Consider the following 15,372-nt stretch of genomic DNA (forward strand, 5'->3'; position numbering starts at 1 on the left):
GGCTTCTTTCTCCCAGAATTCTGTTCTGTTTACTCCACCTCCCTAATTTTCTGTCCTATTAAAGGGCCAAGGCAGTTTATTTATTTAACCAATGAAATCAACACAAAACAGAAGACTCCCATATTAAAAAGTGGTTGGGTAGGAAGAGCCTTGATCATGGGCGTCTTAGCCATCATCAGGTACCCAGTTGGAAGAGGCTGCTTTCCTCCAATCCAGACTGCAGCTGTGTCTGGAGAAGAGATGCTGGGTGCATTTGTCAAACAATGCATTGTAGGAACCACTTATCAATTTGCAGAGACTTGCTTGTCCTGTTGTTTTTATGTAAATATAATAATCTGTCTATGTGGAATTTGCTTATTCAGCCCACTTCCTTGTGATGAGTGTTAGTTATTTGAAGGTTTGCTATTCCCCAAATGTTGTAAGTAAATTAGCCTTGGGCTTTCGTTAATAACTGTGTTGGCGGCAGTGACCAGCAAGGTAGATTCCAAGAGAGTAAACACTTAAACAGCTCTTAGGATACTGTCCAGCTGGCTTGTGTAGAGAGATTTGCATTGTTTTGTACTCTTGGGAGTGTTTTCATCTCGTGGCCTTGATAACAGCAACATGCTGTCCAGAGTTGAGTTTTAAGAAATGCTATCAGTGTAGTTGGGATTAAGTTGAATTTTTGTTTTCTTTATTGGGGTTTTGCTGTATTTATTTATATACGTCGATGGAGGGCCCTGTGGGTTGCACTGCCAGCGCTGTCTTTTGACATAGTTCATGTTCTTTGAAGGCATTATCATAAAGTGACCAGTCTCATAAAAATGGCTAGTGTTTAGGATCACTTGCTTCCTACCTGTCCAGCCTCTCTGTGCCAAGGAGGTAGAGCTAATGTTGAAGGGGACAGGCCTTGGTAACAACTGAAGGACCCTTTCAGGATGAGCTTTAGGAGTACAAGGAAACAGAATTGCCGTGCCTTGCTGCTTGGAAGCCTGCGGACTAGATGTTGGAAAGAGTAAAAGTCTGGTCTACTGTAGTTCTGCAGTCAGCTGAGGGCCGTTCACAGTTGCCTCTTGGGGTTTGTGCTGCTTAGGACATGGTCTATGTTCAGTTAAGGTCAGAGTGATGAGTGGAATGGGTTCCATGTGGCTGTAGGGATGGAGCAAGGTGGGTATAGAAGAAGCAGGGCTCCTCAGGAGATGGAGAGGGTGCTGGTGCCCACAGCAGACCAGGTGTGGCATGGCTCGATTCATTAGACTAAGCGTGTGTTGGTGTGTTTTCTGTTGAATTTCAGAGCTGTAACTCAGTAGGAAGGTTGGATGGACTCTAGTAAGAAGCTCTGGAGCAGAGGGTTTCCTGAGTATGTATGAGGGACAAGAGGAAATTTCTATTTTTGTGGCAGTTATTGAAGAAAACTATGGAATATGATCTAATTAGTGTCATTTCTGACTTTCCAATAATTAATCATTAAAAAGTTTGGCACGCCTTTAATCCCAGCACTCTGGAGGTAGAGGCCGGCGGATTTCTGTGAGTACGAGGCCTGGTCTACAAGAGCTAGTTCCAGGACAGGAACCAAAAGTGGGTGAATGAATCCTGCTTGACCCAGTTTGCTTTGGGCCTCTAGTGGTTCTTTCAAGGTTTGTCCTCAGGACATTTGTAAAAATCATTGCCCTTGATGCCCAAAATGAGTAAAGGTGATGAAACATTTGTGCACTGCACACTGCATTACTGACTGGAGAAGGAAGTGGGAAAGAAAGAATCCAGAGGAGAACCTGGCCAGTTCTGCTGAGGTAGAGGAGAATCGGGTAGAGGATTAAGGGAAGCAGCCTGGATTCATGGAGAAGAGAACTGAGCCCTTGCAGGGATTCTGGGCACCACTCCAGCAGAAACTTCCAGGGTTTAGGAAGACTGTGGAGGTCAAATTGTGAAGCAGGAATGTCAGCTGAACTTCATGTGAGGACAGCCTGGCTTCAACAGCTTGTCGGCCTGTGCTTCTAGGTAGATTCTGATTGCATTTTCCTATTCTGGGCATCACTGAGGTTAACTGGCCACCTTGATCTGAGGGAGCTGGGGATTAGAACTTCAGAAATGTGAAGATGCCTGAACTGAATTTAGGAGTGTGAACCAGTGCCTAAGAACGAAGGACAGGCATTACTAACTTTTAAACATAATACTGTGTCTCTATCTTTGCAGCCACTGAGAATGTATGGCTGTAAGAAACCTACGCTGGTTATCAGCAGAAAGTAGGCTCTAGGGTCCAAGCTCACTTTGAATCCTGGTTCTTTCAGATGTAGTGCAGTGAAGCCAGGTGAGGGTAATGACTGAGCACTGTTGCCAACTTACAAATTTGTTGTGATTGTGGGGTGAAACTGCCAGGGATGTTGGGATTTTGAGACTGGATTCTTTCTCCCTTCTCCCCTCTTCTTTTCTTCCTCTCCTTCCTTTTCCTTATGCTTAAAATTATGATTTAGCTATTTACTTTTTATCTAGACAGGGTCATGCTATATGTAGCCCTCATTGGCCTGGAACTCAGCTATCTACCTGCATTTGCCTCCCAAGTGCTTAGATTAAAGTTGTTTTGGCTCTGGTATTGAATTTAGGACCTCCCACATGCCACTCCACACTAAGTTGCATGCCTGCCCATCAAGGATTCAGCTATTCGGAACAGTGGACTGCTGACTCAATTTCTGCCTGGTCTTTTTTTTTTCCTCCTAATTGTAGAATGTGAGCATTCAATTATAGATCTAAAAGACTGGGTTGTTTGTGACTCATCAAAATTCTGAGACAAGAAGATAACGAAAGATAGTGTTGTTTGAGCATAGTCTGTGGAGTTCTAGAAGCAGCAATAAGGAGGCCTAGAGTTTAGGTGGTTGCACTTCCTCATTGGTAATACTATTGTGCTGTGTGTTTCCCTGCAGCTGGTTTTCCTGTGGGCTACGCAGCAGCTCCTGCCTATTCTCCTAACATGTACCCTGGAGCAAATCCTACCTTCCAAACAGGTATGTACTGCAGGACAGATACCTTGTGTGTAGCTGGGGGAGGAAGAGGTATGGAACTAGGATTTGTGGTTGGGTGGCTTTCTACGTTCATAAATGAACCTGTGGATGATTTAATTAAAGCTTAGTTCTCAGTTCAAACAAGTTTTGCTTTATTGAGTTTCTCCCCCCACTCTGGGCTATACAGGTAATTCCTCGTGCCAGATATCTGTTCTTAGGATAGGACTTAATGCTAGGAACTGAAGACCGTTTGGTCATTGAGTACTGTCCACGGTGCTGTGGTTATATTTTAAAAAGCAAACTTTGTTTTCTGTATATAGTGTATGAGAATATTTTCAGATTTGAGAAATTGCTGGTTTAAATTGAAAATGAGTTTGTTTGATTCTGAATTACATAAAGATTATTTAGCGAGATTTTCTTTTGCACACACTGGTATGTTGTCAGCTTCTATTGGGATAAGGGGATTCCTTTGAGGGTGTTGGCTCATGCTTTGACCTAGCTGAGATGTCTGGTGAGGCTGCTGGGACAGTTCTTTGCTCCACACAGCTTTGGGTAGAAAAGAAATTAGCAGTGTCCTTCCTATGAGTTCCTTACTTGGGACTCATAATGTCTGCCTCTTACCCATCTCTTCTGTGCCCAGCCTGACTGCCTTTCTCAGCTCATACCCAGAGGAAAACTTGGACTTGTTCTTTCTGCTTCAGTGCGTTTTGTCCTAGGTTCATGTTCCTGCTCACTTAAGCCATATAAGTGTACATGGCAATGTGCCCAGAAGAAGGTTAATGACCTCCATCTCTGGAAGACAAGAGTCTCTGCTCAAGCCTCCTAGTTCTGTCCCACAGTGGCCTCTTTCTCTCCAGAAAGTTTCTTCTTTCCTCTTGTGATTTTCGTCTGGCTCTCTCGCACACTTGGTCCCCGCGCCTGTCCTTGAGACTGCTGTGGAACATCTTGAGCAGTTGGGCCACAGTGTTATCAGCAGGGAGCCAACCGTGCTGCCACCCTGTCTTTTTGTAAGGCCTTCGCACACTCTAGCTTCCTTTCAGACAGTGCTTGAGTCTGTAACATAACAAACTGCAGATATTTATGGTGTGCACTTCATCGTCTCTGCTGTGACATATATCTCTGTCATGTTTGGGAGCAAACATACCTGTTTGAACAAAATTTGTTTTGTCCATTTCAACTTTACTAGGCGCTAAATAAAGAATCACAGATGTGTTTTCTCTTGCTATAGATGAGTTGTGTTTTCTAAATTTTTTGTGTAAATGGAATCACATAAAGAATGGACTTGGTCATTTTGGGACTGGCATCTTTTACTTGGACTTTCCTGTTGTGGTACCTGTTAAGGACTTCCTCCCTTCCACTGTTAGGTTGTGCCCATTGTGTGGGAAACATCACTTGCTTATCTATTGGCTAGCTAATGGCATTTGTGCTGTTTGAGTTGAGTGTTTGCATTTAAAATTTATTTTGCAAGCGAAATTTTTTGTATGTTTTTAGCATAAGTCTGGATATATGCTTTCAGTTTTTGCTGAGTAAATACAAAGGGATGGAGTAGCTGATTCTTAGGGCAGGTAAGAAACTGCCAAAACAGTCTCCCATAGTGACCACTATCTACCTTCCCCTCGGTTTTGTATTTCTTAGTTCTAGTCCTCTGTACTGTCTGCAGTTCTGGTATGATCAGTCTTCCATCCTAGCTGTACTAGTGGGTATCTAATTATTTACAGTCGCAGTTTTATTTTGAACTGCTGGGACAAACATTGATCATCTTTTCATGTTAATTTACCATTTGACTCTTCGGTAAAGAGTTATGCTTCTGGGCCTGGTCTACCAGATTCTCTGGAGACTGATGCAGGAGGATCATAAGTTCAAAGTCTGCCTGGGCTAGAGTAAGTTCAAAGCTAGCCTGCAGAACTTAGACTCAGTTTCAGATAAAAAGTGAATGAGGGACTGGAGGTGGAGAGATGGTTCATTGGTGGAGAGAAGTTGTTACCATGCAAATCTTAGGCCCTAGCACCCATGTGAGGCAGCTCACAGCTACCTGTAACTGCAGCTCCGGGGATATGACACTAACCTGCACATATGGGTACAGACACAGCATACATAATTAAAAACAAATAAATGTTTAGTTTACAAAAGTAGAATGAGCTTTAGATAAAATCAGTGATGCACAGTTGCCAGCTTTTGCAAGAACCTGGGTTCAGTCCCTGCTAGCACCCTCCAAAGGTTATGTGCTTCTTTAACACTGTGTCAGTTACTGAGTTTGTTTTTTAAGGCAGTAATTTTATTTTTACAGACTTTGTTTGAATATTTGTTCTTCTTTGCTTTTTTCTTAAGAGATTTTATTTATTTCTTGTGTATACAGTGTTTTGCATACATGCATGCCTGCAGGCCAGAAGAGGGCACCAGATCCTACTATAGATGGTTGTGAACCACCACCATGTGGTTACTGGGAGTTCAACTCAGGATCTCTGGAAGAGCAATCAGTGCTCTTAACCTCTGAGCCATCTCTCCAGCCCCTTGTTTTTATTTTTTTCTGTATGAGCATTGAGTATGTGCACCACGTGCGTGTTAAGTACCTACAGAGGCTAGAAGAGTGTTGGTTCCCTTGAAACTGGAGTTATAGGTGGTGTGAGCCACTATGTACATGCTGAAAACTGAACCTGGGTCCACTGCAAGAGTAGCAAGTGCTCGTGCTCTTAACTGCTTAGGCATCTTTCCACCCCACTCTTTGTTTTCTTTGTAAAATAATTTTCATTTATTTTTACTTTGTGTGTGTTTCTGTGTGAGGTTTTTTTTTTTTACCCCTACATAGCACGAACAGGTGCCCCAGAATCCAGAGAGAACGTCAGATCCCCTAGGTCAGGAGTTAAGGGGCAGTTGTGAGTTACCCAATATGGGTGCTGGGAACTGAACCCAGGTCTTGTGTAAAAGCAGTATGCATTTTTAATCACTGAGCCATCCCTCCAGTGTGTGTCTCTTTCCACTCAGGGTGTCTTGAACTCCTGGGCCCCAGCCTCCTGAGTAGCTAGAAGTGAGATCTACTCCTCACCTGCTTAGAGACTGAGTTTGTTCTATTGCTGGGTTTTTAAGAATTATTTTATTTATCAAATTTATGATTTTAGAGGTTTTTTTACTCCTAGTTTTTCTCCCTTCTGGGTATCTTTCACAGAGCAGTTTTAAAAATTTGTTGAGGTTATTATTCTGTTCTTTGGGTTACATTTCTAGTATCCCGAAAACCTGCCCAAAATGATGATTTCTTGCTTTTTCTTCTAGCTGTTTTAGCTGGTACATTTAGGGCTTTAGTTCATTTGGAGTTCCATGTGTGTAGCACTAGGTTAGTGCACTTTTGTGGGTTAGTGCTTCTTGCACTTGTGCTGTAGCACACCATTTGTACTTACTGTACTAACGCCAGTTTCTTCCGAGAGAGCTAGCCTATGTGAGAAGGACTAAAATCTTTCCTCTGAGTTTTGTAATTTTCCTAAGTCTCGGGTTTGTTGAGGCCAGTGCAGATGTTCTTGTCAAAAGCAGGGGGTATCTGTAGGACAGTGCAAACCGCCTTCTCTCACTTCTCCTTTTTAAGACTGTTCTCATGTGAAGTAACAGTGACCCAGGGTGCTGTCTTAGAAGCCTCTGTTGAAGAGTGCCAGGCCCTTTGGCTGTCAGTCTCATGACGTAGTTGTGCCAGATTTTGTGTGCTTTTGTTTTCAAAAGACTTGGGATAAAGGTTTTTATGTGAAATTGGTGAAGGTAGGGGAAACTTTGAAGGCCTTGGTATCCCACTGTGCTGTTGGCTACTGATGTAAATCAGAACTGTGTGCTCCTCTTTTATGGGTTCTTGAAATGCCATCTCCCTCTTTTGAGGATCCAGGCTAGGTCATCACTGTAGACACAATAAGAAGGGAAGTTTCTGTGAGTTCTGCTGCTCTCTTGATCTGTTCTAGCATAGAGGCAGTGGGTCTGCAGGACTTGCTGAGCACCTTTGCATTGCTCTGATCCTTTTTACTTTTTTAAAGATTTATTTTTATTTATTTTTTGTATGTGTATGAATGTGTGTCTATGTACCATGTGCATGTTTGGCCCACAGAGGCCAGAAAAGGGCAAGCCCCTGAAACTGGATTTACAGGTGGTTGTGAGCTGCCTAGTGGGTGCTGGGGGCAAACCTGGATCCTGTGCAAGAGCAGTGAGTGCTCTTAACCCCTGAGCCATCCTCTCAACTCCTTTTTCTTAGTCCATGTGTATGTCACAGAAGTCTGAGAAGCTTTGGATTTGTGGTAGCTTTTGGTGATATATTCCGTTACATGGTCTGGAAGTAGAAGAGATCCATTTGTTTTGAATAAACTTAGGCTGCAGACAGATAAATCTAGAGTGGGTTTTCCATGCTTGTAATCTCCTTAGGAACTGAGCTAGTAAAAGCTTAACTCCTGGTGGTGACCCTGGAAACTGTGACTTCATCCCTGGTAGAACTTAGGCTGTATTGTGGGAAGAACATGATTAGACTTTGGGCAGACCAGGCACTTAGTAGTTTCAGTCTTCTTGGTCCTGGTCCCACTGAATGGCTCCGGTGCATCAATGATCTGAAAGCCTCAGGAAAAAGTTACTGATAGAGCTTACTATGTAGCCCTGAATAGTCTAGAACTTACTCTGTAAAACAGGCTAGTCTCAGATTCACAGGATCCTGCCTCTGCCCTGCTTCTGCCTCTTCCTCATGGTACACTTAGGCAGTAATTAATCAGGCAAACACAAGTACAAACCAATGCATCTTACAGCAGGTAACCGTTTCATTAAGCTGGTTATTACAGTGCTTATCTGGTTTTGACACTTGTTTATGAAAGATACTTAAGAGTAAGTGAAAATACAATATAGGCTCTGCTTCCTGAGTGCTGGGATTAAAGGCGTACACCACCAACATCTGGCTTTTTTTTTTAATTCATAATTAAGTCTTTGAAGTGAGATCCAAGTTTGTTTAGCAAAAGGAAATAGCATTAGAGTGTTAATAGACTTTGGAGTTACAGAAGTCTTTCTCTCTTAAAGGTATGTATGCACAGGATCTTAGGATGCTTACACTTTCAGAAATTAACGCAAGGGGCTAGGGGTGCAGCTTAGTTGATAGAGTGCTACCTAGTGTGCACAGTCCCCACTACTTAAATTCAAAGTGGTGGCTCAGTGGACCTCAGGTAGGAGGATAGGAAATTTAAGATAATGTTCTGCTATATAGTAAATTCAAGGTCTTCCTGGGCTATGTGACACTCTGTCTCAGGAAGGAAAAAGTGAGTGAGTTTGCTACCACTGTGTTTGAATGCCTGTCTATCCTGAGGCCATTGGACTCTACTGCTGTCCTTTGTTGTGACTCTTCCTGTATTCCCAGGGTGTTGGCTTGGCTGTCAGTGTTACTGTTTTGTTTTTGTTGACTTGTCTCTTTGGGTAACAAGGATCTAGCTGCTCTTTTACTTAACTTGCCTGCCCTGTTCTTATTGTGGTCATGCCATGGATTTGCGGTTCTTCCTCTGTGTCTACTTTGTCCTTCGTGGAACCTCTCAAGGCTCAATAGAACTCTTGAGATCTCTGTCAGGACCTCTTGGTGGTGTTTCTGGCCCATGAGGAATCCCACTACTCTGCTTTCTTGCAGCTCCTTTGGAAGGCCTCACTCCTGGCCTAGCCTGGGTCCTAATCTGGAGCACTCTTCTGCAGAAGTCCTTCTGCCTCACATTTGCTCGGTCCTTACTTCTTAGTTCCTACTTTTGTGGAATATTTCCTTTAGTAGCTTCCCAAGAGATTATGAGGGGGTCATGTTTTAGAGAGCTCCCCTCCATCCCCGGTAAAACATTTTCTGCACCTATATCCCACCTCCTAATAGTTCTCTGGATAGTGACTTATGGGTTAAGAACCATTGCCCCTAGAATTGTGAAGGCATCTCACTGAGAAATGGCCAATATTCTTGGATATCTGGAATGAGATTCTTCTTAATGCTACATATTAAATCTGTTTCCAAAGTTGAATTTATATCTTTTGCCTCATTTAAATCTGTAACAGCTTGCCTAACCTTAAACAATACTTTGTCTTTTTTTTAAAAATGATTTTTTTGTTTGTTTTTGTTTGCAGTGCTGGAGATTGAACCCAGGGTCTTGCACATGTTAGGCAAGTGCTCTATCTGAGCTATGTTCTTGGCCCTTTGTGTTTTGTTTGTTTGTTTGTTTGCCTTTAAGATTTAAAACACTCATGTGTATGAGTGTTTGCCTGCATGTCTGTGTGTGCACCATATGTGTGCCCAGTGCTAGAGGAGGCCAGAACAATGTGCCAAATCCCCTCGATCTGGAGTTAGAGGTATTTGTGAGCTGCTGTGTGAGTGCTGGAAACTGAACCCAGGTCCTCTGTAAGATTAGCCATAGCTCTTAATCTGAGCATTCTCTCCAGCCTATACTGTATGTGTTTAATTGGGGTCAAACTGTATATAGCTTAGGACCAACTTGAATTTTCCATCCTCCTGCCTCAGCTTCCTGAATGCTAAGAGTCTACACGTACTATTACTCCTTTCTAGGAACAATTTCAGGTGTATACCCAAGCTTGTGAGAATGTAGTTCCCACTTCCTTGTCACTTGGCTTTGATTGCCACAGCTCCAAGTTGGTATTTCATCTATCACTTTTCCTGGTTATTTTGAAGCAACTCTCGTACATCATGTTGATGATTTTTAGAAATATCTCTAACAGCATATGTAATGCTATTATCATACCTAAATTAATCATTATTGTGATTGTTTATTTTTGATTTTTTATTGTGTGATGTATAAGTGGGCCCTGTTTTTTTTTTTTTTTTTTTTAAAAACCTTGTGAAAACTACAAGTTCTGAATGTGGTTCCAGACTAACATTCAGCATCTGTTCTTAAAGTGCGACACATTTGAGCCTTTTGAGTGTTGCTATTTTCCTCATGTGGCTGGTGATTGCTTGGCAGATCTCCCTCCCCTTTCGTAGTTTGGTTTTGAGTAGACACCCACGCTGGCCTCAGCTCCGTTGTCTCGCGCCTCCGCTTTCAGAGTGCAGAGCTTGCACACATGAAGTCCTGGCAAGATAGCGCAGTTGAAGTTCATGGAGATGATGGGGCAGAAGCTGGATTGTAACAGTGGAGTGGGGTCACCTGTGAGGTGATTGTTCCATCTGGCACGATTGTGCTTGTGATAGGTGAAGGACTGGTTTGATAGTGAGGGGCCCAAACCCTGTTTAGATCCCCGCTGTTTCTTTTGTGTCAGCCTTGCTCTGCACCCTGTTGGTGTCCCTCTCCTGCATACACCTTACTGTGAGTGTTCTACTTCCCATGTTTCCTCCTAAAAGTCAAGTTCCTCTTGGAGAGGGTTGCATTCTTCTTGGTCGTCTCCATAGGACCTGGCTCACTGTGACGGACAGATAGATGCTGTCCTGCTCCCATGACTTGGCCTAGTGGCAAGTGTTTACTCTTTTCATGATGAGCAATTTTCTTGGGAGAAGTTGGGGTTCTTCCTGCAGTGTCACTGAACCCAGAACTGGAGGGATCTTTTTTTTAAAAAATATTTATTTATTTATTATGTATACAATATTCTGTCTGTGTGTATGTCTGCAGGCCAGAAGAGGGCACCAGACCTCATTACAGATGGTTGTGAACCACCATGTGGTTGCTGGAAATTGAACTCAGAACCTTTGGAAGAGCAGGCAATGCTCTTAACCACTGAGCCATCGCTCCAGCCCACTGGAGGGATCTTAAATTGGTTTTCCCTAACTTAAAAATGGTTTACAAATTTGTTGTGGTATAATTGGCATATAATAAAGTTGAACATACTTAAAACTGAGTATACCATCAAAGCAACAGCACTCACCTACAGATGTGTCCCACAGCCCACTTGGAGAACATACCCCTAGTGACCTAAAGACTTCTCACAGCTAGGCTGTCTTAAAGGAGCAACTACCTCTTGTACTACCACACCGCCACCCCAGCCTTTACCACATAGGCCTTTTGAGGAAGCTATGATAGTCTCTTTATATGCTCTTGCCTATTCACTTGTTTTATAAATCCTAATGGAAAAGTTGTATATTTGACTCTCTTGGAAAATTACCAGTATTGAAAGCTGATATATTTAAAATTTGTAGATATTGTGGAAGTCATTAATTCTCTCTACTAATAATATAATTAAAACATTAAAATTTCAAATTAAAATTGTTATACTCAGTTCATTCTTTTAAAATTGAGACACAATTTGTGCACAAATATTCACATATTTAGTGTGTATTGACATGAATTTTCACAGTTGAACTTTGGTACTGTGGAGCCATCACCCAAAGAAAATTTGGGACACTTCCATTATACTGGAAGGGCTTCCCTTTTCTCTCCCCTTCCTGATTTCTTCCAGATATTTAAAACTTTGAAATTTTAAAATACGTATGCCAGTCTGTTGCTTTCAAGGTGGATTAGGTGGTTGTTAGATATGTACATGATTATTTGTTATGTGTTCTGTGTCTGGCTTTGAAAATCCAGTGAGGTTTGTGCTTCATTTGTAAGTTTTTTTTTAGTGATTGATAAGTAGTGTTATATGGTAGATCACAGTTTCCTGTTGAGGATTTATGTATAGGCTGGTGAACATGTTTTCCAAGTTCTGTTGTGGCCCCTGGGGGTTTTGCTTGCATCTCAGAGACATGTCTGTACCTTGAGAGTTTGCAGTTCTGATGCTCCATGGACAGCTGAGTGCCCTGTGCCACAAGTTGGCACCAACAAGAACGTGAAGGCCATCATGGCCTCTTCAGAACACACTCATTGCAGGATAGAGTTGATGAGAATAGGAAGCTGTCTTCAGAGTGCAGTGTGACGTTTGCTGTGTTTGATGGTTGCACTCTGCCACCACAGTCTGTGCTTGATTCTTTTGAAAGGACCTTAATTGCAGGATGAGTGTATGTGCTGTTAATGCCAAGTTGAGCCAAGGGAGGCCATAGCAGTTTCTGTTCCAGCAAGTCAGGAAATTCTCGTTTTCCTGCCCTGGCCACTGCCTTGAAGTTTTCAATCACTGGATTCTTCTAGGGTTTCCTGTTAGCTATTTGCAGCATGTATTCATCTGGCTTTCAGTAAATACAGTTATCTTGGAGTTTGTCCTGTGTATCAGCAATTGGTTCCCATTGGATGTTCCAGAGAATGACTGTTGGCCAATGGCAGGTGTCTGAACTCTCTGCTTTCCCCCAGTCGCTGGTTAGTCTGCCCTTCTGGAGCCCTTCCTCAGCTTCTGAATGCATCTTGTAGCCTGCAGCTCCTGGCTCTGATGAGATACTTTAGTGGGTGGAGTCAGGCTACGTATTCACCTTCCTGCCACCTGAGAGTACAGATTCTGGAAGTAGCCTCACAGGCCTGAAAGATCCCATCTTCTCTTCCCCTTTTGTCACGTAGCTTTATATGTTGTATTTCTTTTCTTTTTAAAAATTATTTGGTTATGTGTGTGTTTGTGTGGGGGTTTTTCCGTGTAAGTCAGTACCCCTGGAGGGCAAAAGAGGAGGTTGGAGCCCGTGGAGCTAGAGTTAAAGGTAGTTTTAAGTGGCCCAATGTGGGTGCTGGGAACTGAACTTGGGTCCTCAAGAATAGCAGTTTGTGCTCTTAGCAGCTGAACCATTTCCTCAACATCTTCTCATGTCTTCTGTTTCATACTCTGCTTTATTGTTATTTTCATTTTATCTTTGGTGAGGATGATGCAACTCAGCCTACTCCCCTTGACTCAGATCTTTATACTACAGTGCTGTGTCAGGCTTTAGTGTTTGGTTAGTTTTTTAGTTTTGCTGTAACGAATAACTTAGAGATAAGCTTGCTTGTAGTAAAGTTTTTGTGTATACTTGCTTAATTCCCTAAAATAGACTTCTGTGCCTTAATTGCAGGATGAATAGATTATCCCAAGTTAAACTGAGGGAGGCCATAGCAGTTTCTATTCCAGCAAGACAGGACAGGTTCTTCTGTGCATATATGCACTACAGAACTCACCACTATACATACATACTTAAACAGAGAGCCAAGACGCCCAGTCTCTAAAGGAGAGAGGCAAGGCTTTAGTGGCAACAGCTTTTCATTGTGTTCATGATTGGTGGTAGCCCTGGCTCCTCTCGGCATAGTTGTCCTTGTTTGGCATTGGCTGAGTTAACTCAGGCTTTTTACTTCTTTCTTTCAGGCTACACTCCTGGTACACCTTATAAAGTGTCCTGTTCCCCAACCAGCGGAGCTGTGCCACCATACTCCTCCTCCCCCAACCCCTACCAGACGGCCGTGTACCCAGTGAGAAGTGCCTACCCCCAGCAGAGCCCGTATGCCCAGGTATGCTTGGGCCTGCCCTACACTTTAGGGAGGGTTGGTTCCATCATATCCCTACAGCCCTGGGACCCTCTGGCAGTTGTCTCTGTTTTCCCCACAGCAAGGCACGTACTATACACAGCCTCTGTATGCAGCACCCCCTCACGTCATTCACCATACCACGGTGGTGCAGCCCAATGGCATGCCAGCAACTGTCTACCCTGCTCCCATCCCTCCTCCTAGAGGCAGCGGGGTCACCATGGGCATGGTTGCTGGGACCACAATGGCCATGTCAGCAGGTGAGTCCTAGTTCTTAGTATGTGTTCTCTGTAGCAGCCTGAGAGTTGACTGAAGTGGGGAGAATCCATGAAGTTCTGACCCTTTGTGTTAGAGTCTAGTGGCTTCAGTTGTGTGGGAGGACTGCCCCCTCCCTCTTCTCTTTTCTCTCTTATTTGAGGAACAGGCCATGAGTCAGGTAGCCTGTACTGTGGAGCATAACTCAACAGCATGCTTTGTTAGTGAGCGAGGTGGCCATTTGGCATTATGAACAAGGAGTGTCAGATAGCCCTCATTTACTCATGAGCAGCTAAAGTGTGAACAGTAGGGTAGATACTTTGTGTTCCAGACAGGCCAGCTATTTCTGTTGTCAGGCTGCAGTAATGAGGAAGTGTTCAAAAAAGCTGGTTTTGTGTTGCTAGAGGGAATAGCTGCTTGCAGAAACCCTGTGCCATTTATGCATTGAATCAGGAAAATGGAAGCATGGGATTGGAAGGAAGGCCTAAGGATGATTTCACTCTTGACCTTTCGGTATATGTTGCTGCCTTTAAGCTTTTCCATGCACAGTCATTTGTTCCCTATGACTGGGATTTAAGAAGAAAAAAAGTCAAGCTGTTCTTGTTTCGTTTCTCGAGACAGGGTTTCTGTGTATAACTTTGGAGCCTGTCCTGGCATTCATTCTGTAGACCACTCTGGGCTCAAGCTCACAGAGATTCACCTGCCTCTGTTTCCCAAGTGCTGGGGTTAGAGGTGTACGCCACCTGGCTTCAATACATTCTTTAGAAAATTTTCCTGGACTTCAACATAAGGAAATTATTGTCATACTTAGATCCGTGAGATTCTGTTTATTTCTGCTTAGAATCTCCATTTGATGTGTCCGAGTTTGTTGCTAAAATGAAGACTAGCATAGACTGCTGCTGCCTCGGGGTTTAACCTCAGTCATGCAGGCCATTGCTGAGTGTACATGCTTATGGGATATAGGAGTACCCCGTGCGTGTGTGTTCACGCTTTGTCGCTTTCTCCTCCTCCCTATCTCTCGTGTGTGCTGTTTTTGTCTCTCTTCCCCTTCTCTCCCTCCCTCCAATATACAGCTCTGTGTTAAGTATACCCACGCTGCCGTGAAACGGGTCTCCAGAATGTTCACCCTGCAAATCTAAAACCCTCTATCCATTAAACAAATACTCTTCTTTTTCCTTCCACTGGTATGTGTTCTGTCTCTGAATCTGACAGCTTCAGAATCTCATGTAAGTGGGAACATGTGCTGTCCTTTCCTCACTGGCTTTTTCACTGAGCACAGTAATCTCAGAGTTCACTTCGGGTACTCACATGTCGGAATTTCTTTCCTTTTTAAGGGCAGTAATACTCCCTTTCTCATTTTATAGCCATGTCATCTGGCAGAATTAGTGTGTATGACCTGAAGGGGAGTGACAAGCATATTATGACCACAGACTGCTGTGGTTATAATACCTTTCAGCACTTCGGGATAGTCTGTTACAGAGTTTTGACCACTGGATCAAGACCGTTCCTCTTCCCTTGTATATCCCTTCACAAGTAATTCAGGTCATGTGCTTTTTCAGAGGCCACGTGGTGAAGATCTGCTCTCTGGAGAGGTCACATGTCCCTTTTGTATGAAGTGTTTCCCTTTCTTCCAGGTACCCTGTTGACTGCTCATTCTCCAACTCCTGTCGCCCCTCACCCAGTCACTGTCCCCACATACCGAGCCCCAGGAACACCCACCTACAGCTATGTGCCCCCTCAGTGGTGATTACCCTGCAAATTAATGTAAGTACTATCAGGTATGCTGGCTGAGCGGGTCCTGGTGAAGAGCATTTCCCTGAGGAAGTGGG

The 15,372-nt window shown here is 43.4% G+C and overlaps 1 protein-coding gene across 4 annotated transcripts in view; it reads left to right on the top strand.

Annotated features, from left to right (window-relative positions):
* Fam168b (family with sequence similarity 168 member B) overlaps nucleotides 1-15,372 on the top strand; it is a 31,755-nt gene that overhangs the window by 11,594 nt on the left and 4,789 nt on the right. The window contains exons 3-7 of one of the 4 annotated variants that reach the window (XM_050134630.1): nucleotides 2,898-2,978; nucleotides 9,069-9,104; nucleotides 13,131-13,273; nucleotides 13,350-13,548; nucleotides 15,178-15,307. In XM_050134630.1, the coding sequence (XP_049990587.1) occupies nucleotides 2,898-2,978; nucleotides 9,069-9,104; nucleotides 13,131-13,273; nucleotides 13,350-13,548; nucleotides 15,178-15,290 (572 nt within the window). In that variant the 3' untranslated portion in view covers nucleotides 15,291-15,307. The remainder of the gene's footprint in view (nucleotides 1-2,897; nucleotides 2,979-9,068; nucleotides 9,105-13,130; nucleotides 13,274-13,349; nucleotides 13,549-15,177; nucleotides 15,308-15,372) is intronic. The other 3 variants (XM_050134631.1, XM_050134632.1, XM_050134633.1) reach the window with 3 other exon arrangements.

The sequence above is a fragment of the Alexandromys fortis genome, unplaced genomic scaffold (assembly GCF_014885135.2).
Source record: "Alexandromys fortis isolate MF-2015 unplaced genomic scaffold, M_Fortis_MF-2015_v1.1 scaffold_20, whole genome shotgun sequence".
Taxonomy (NCBI): domain Eukaryota; kingdom Metazoa; phylum Chordata; class Mammalia; order Rodentia; family Cricetidae; genus Alexandromys; species Alexandromys fortis.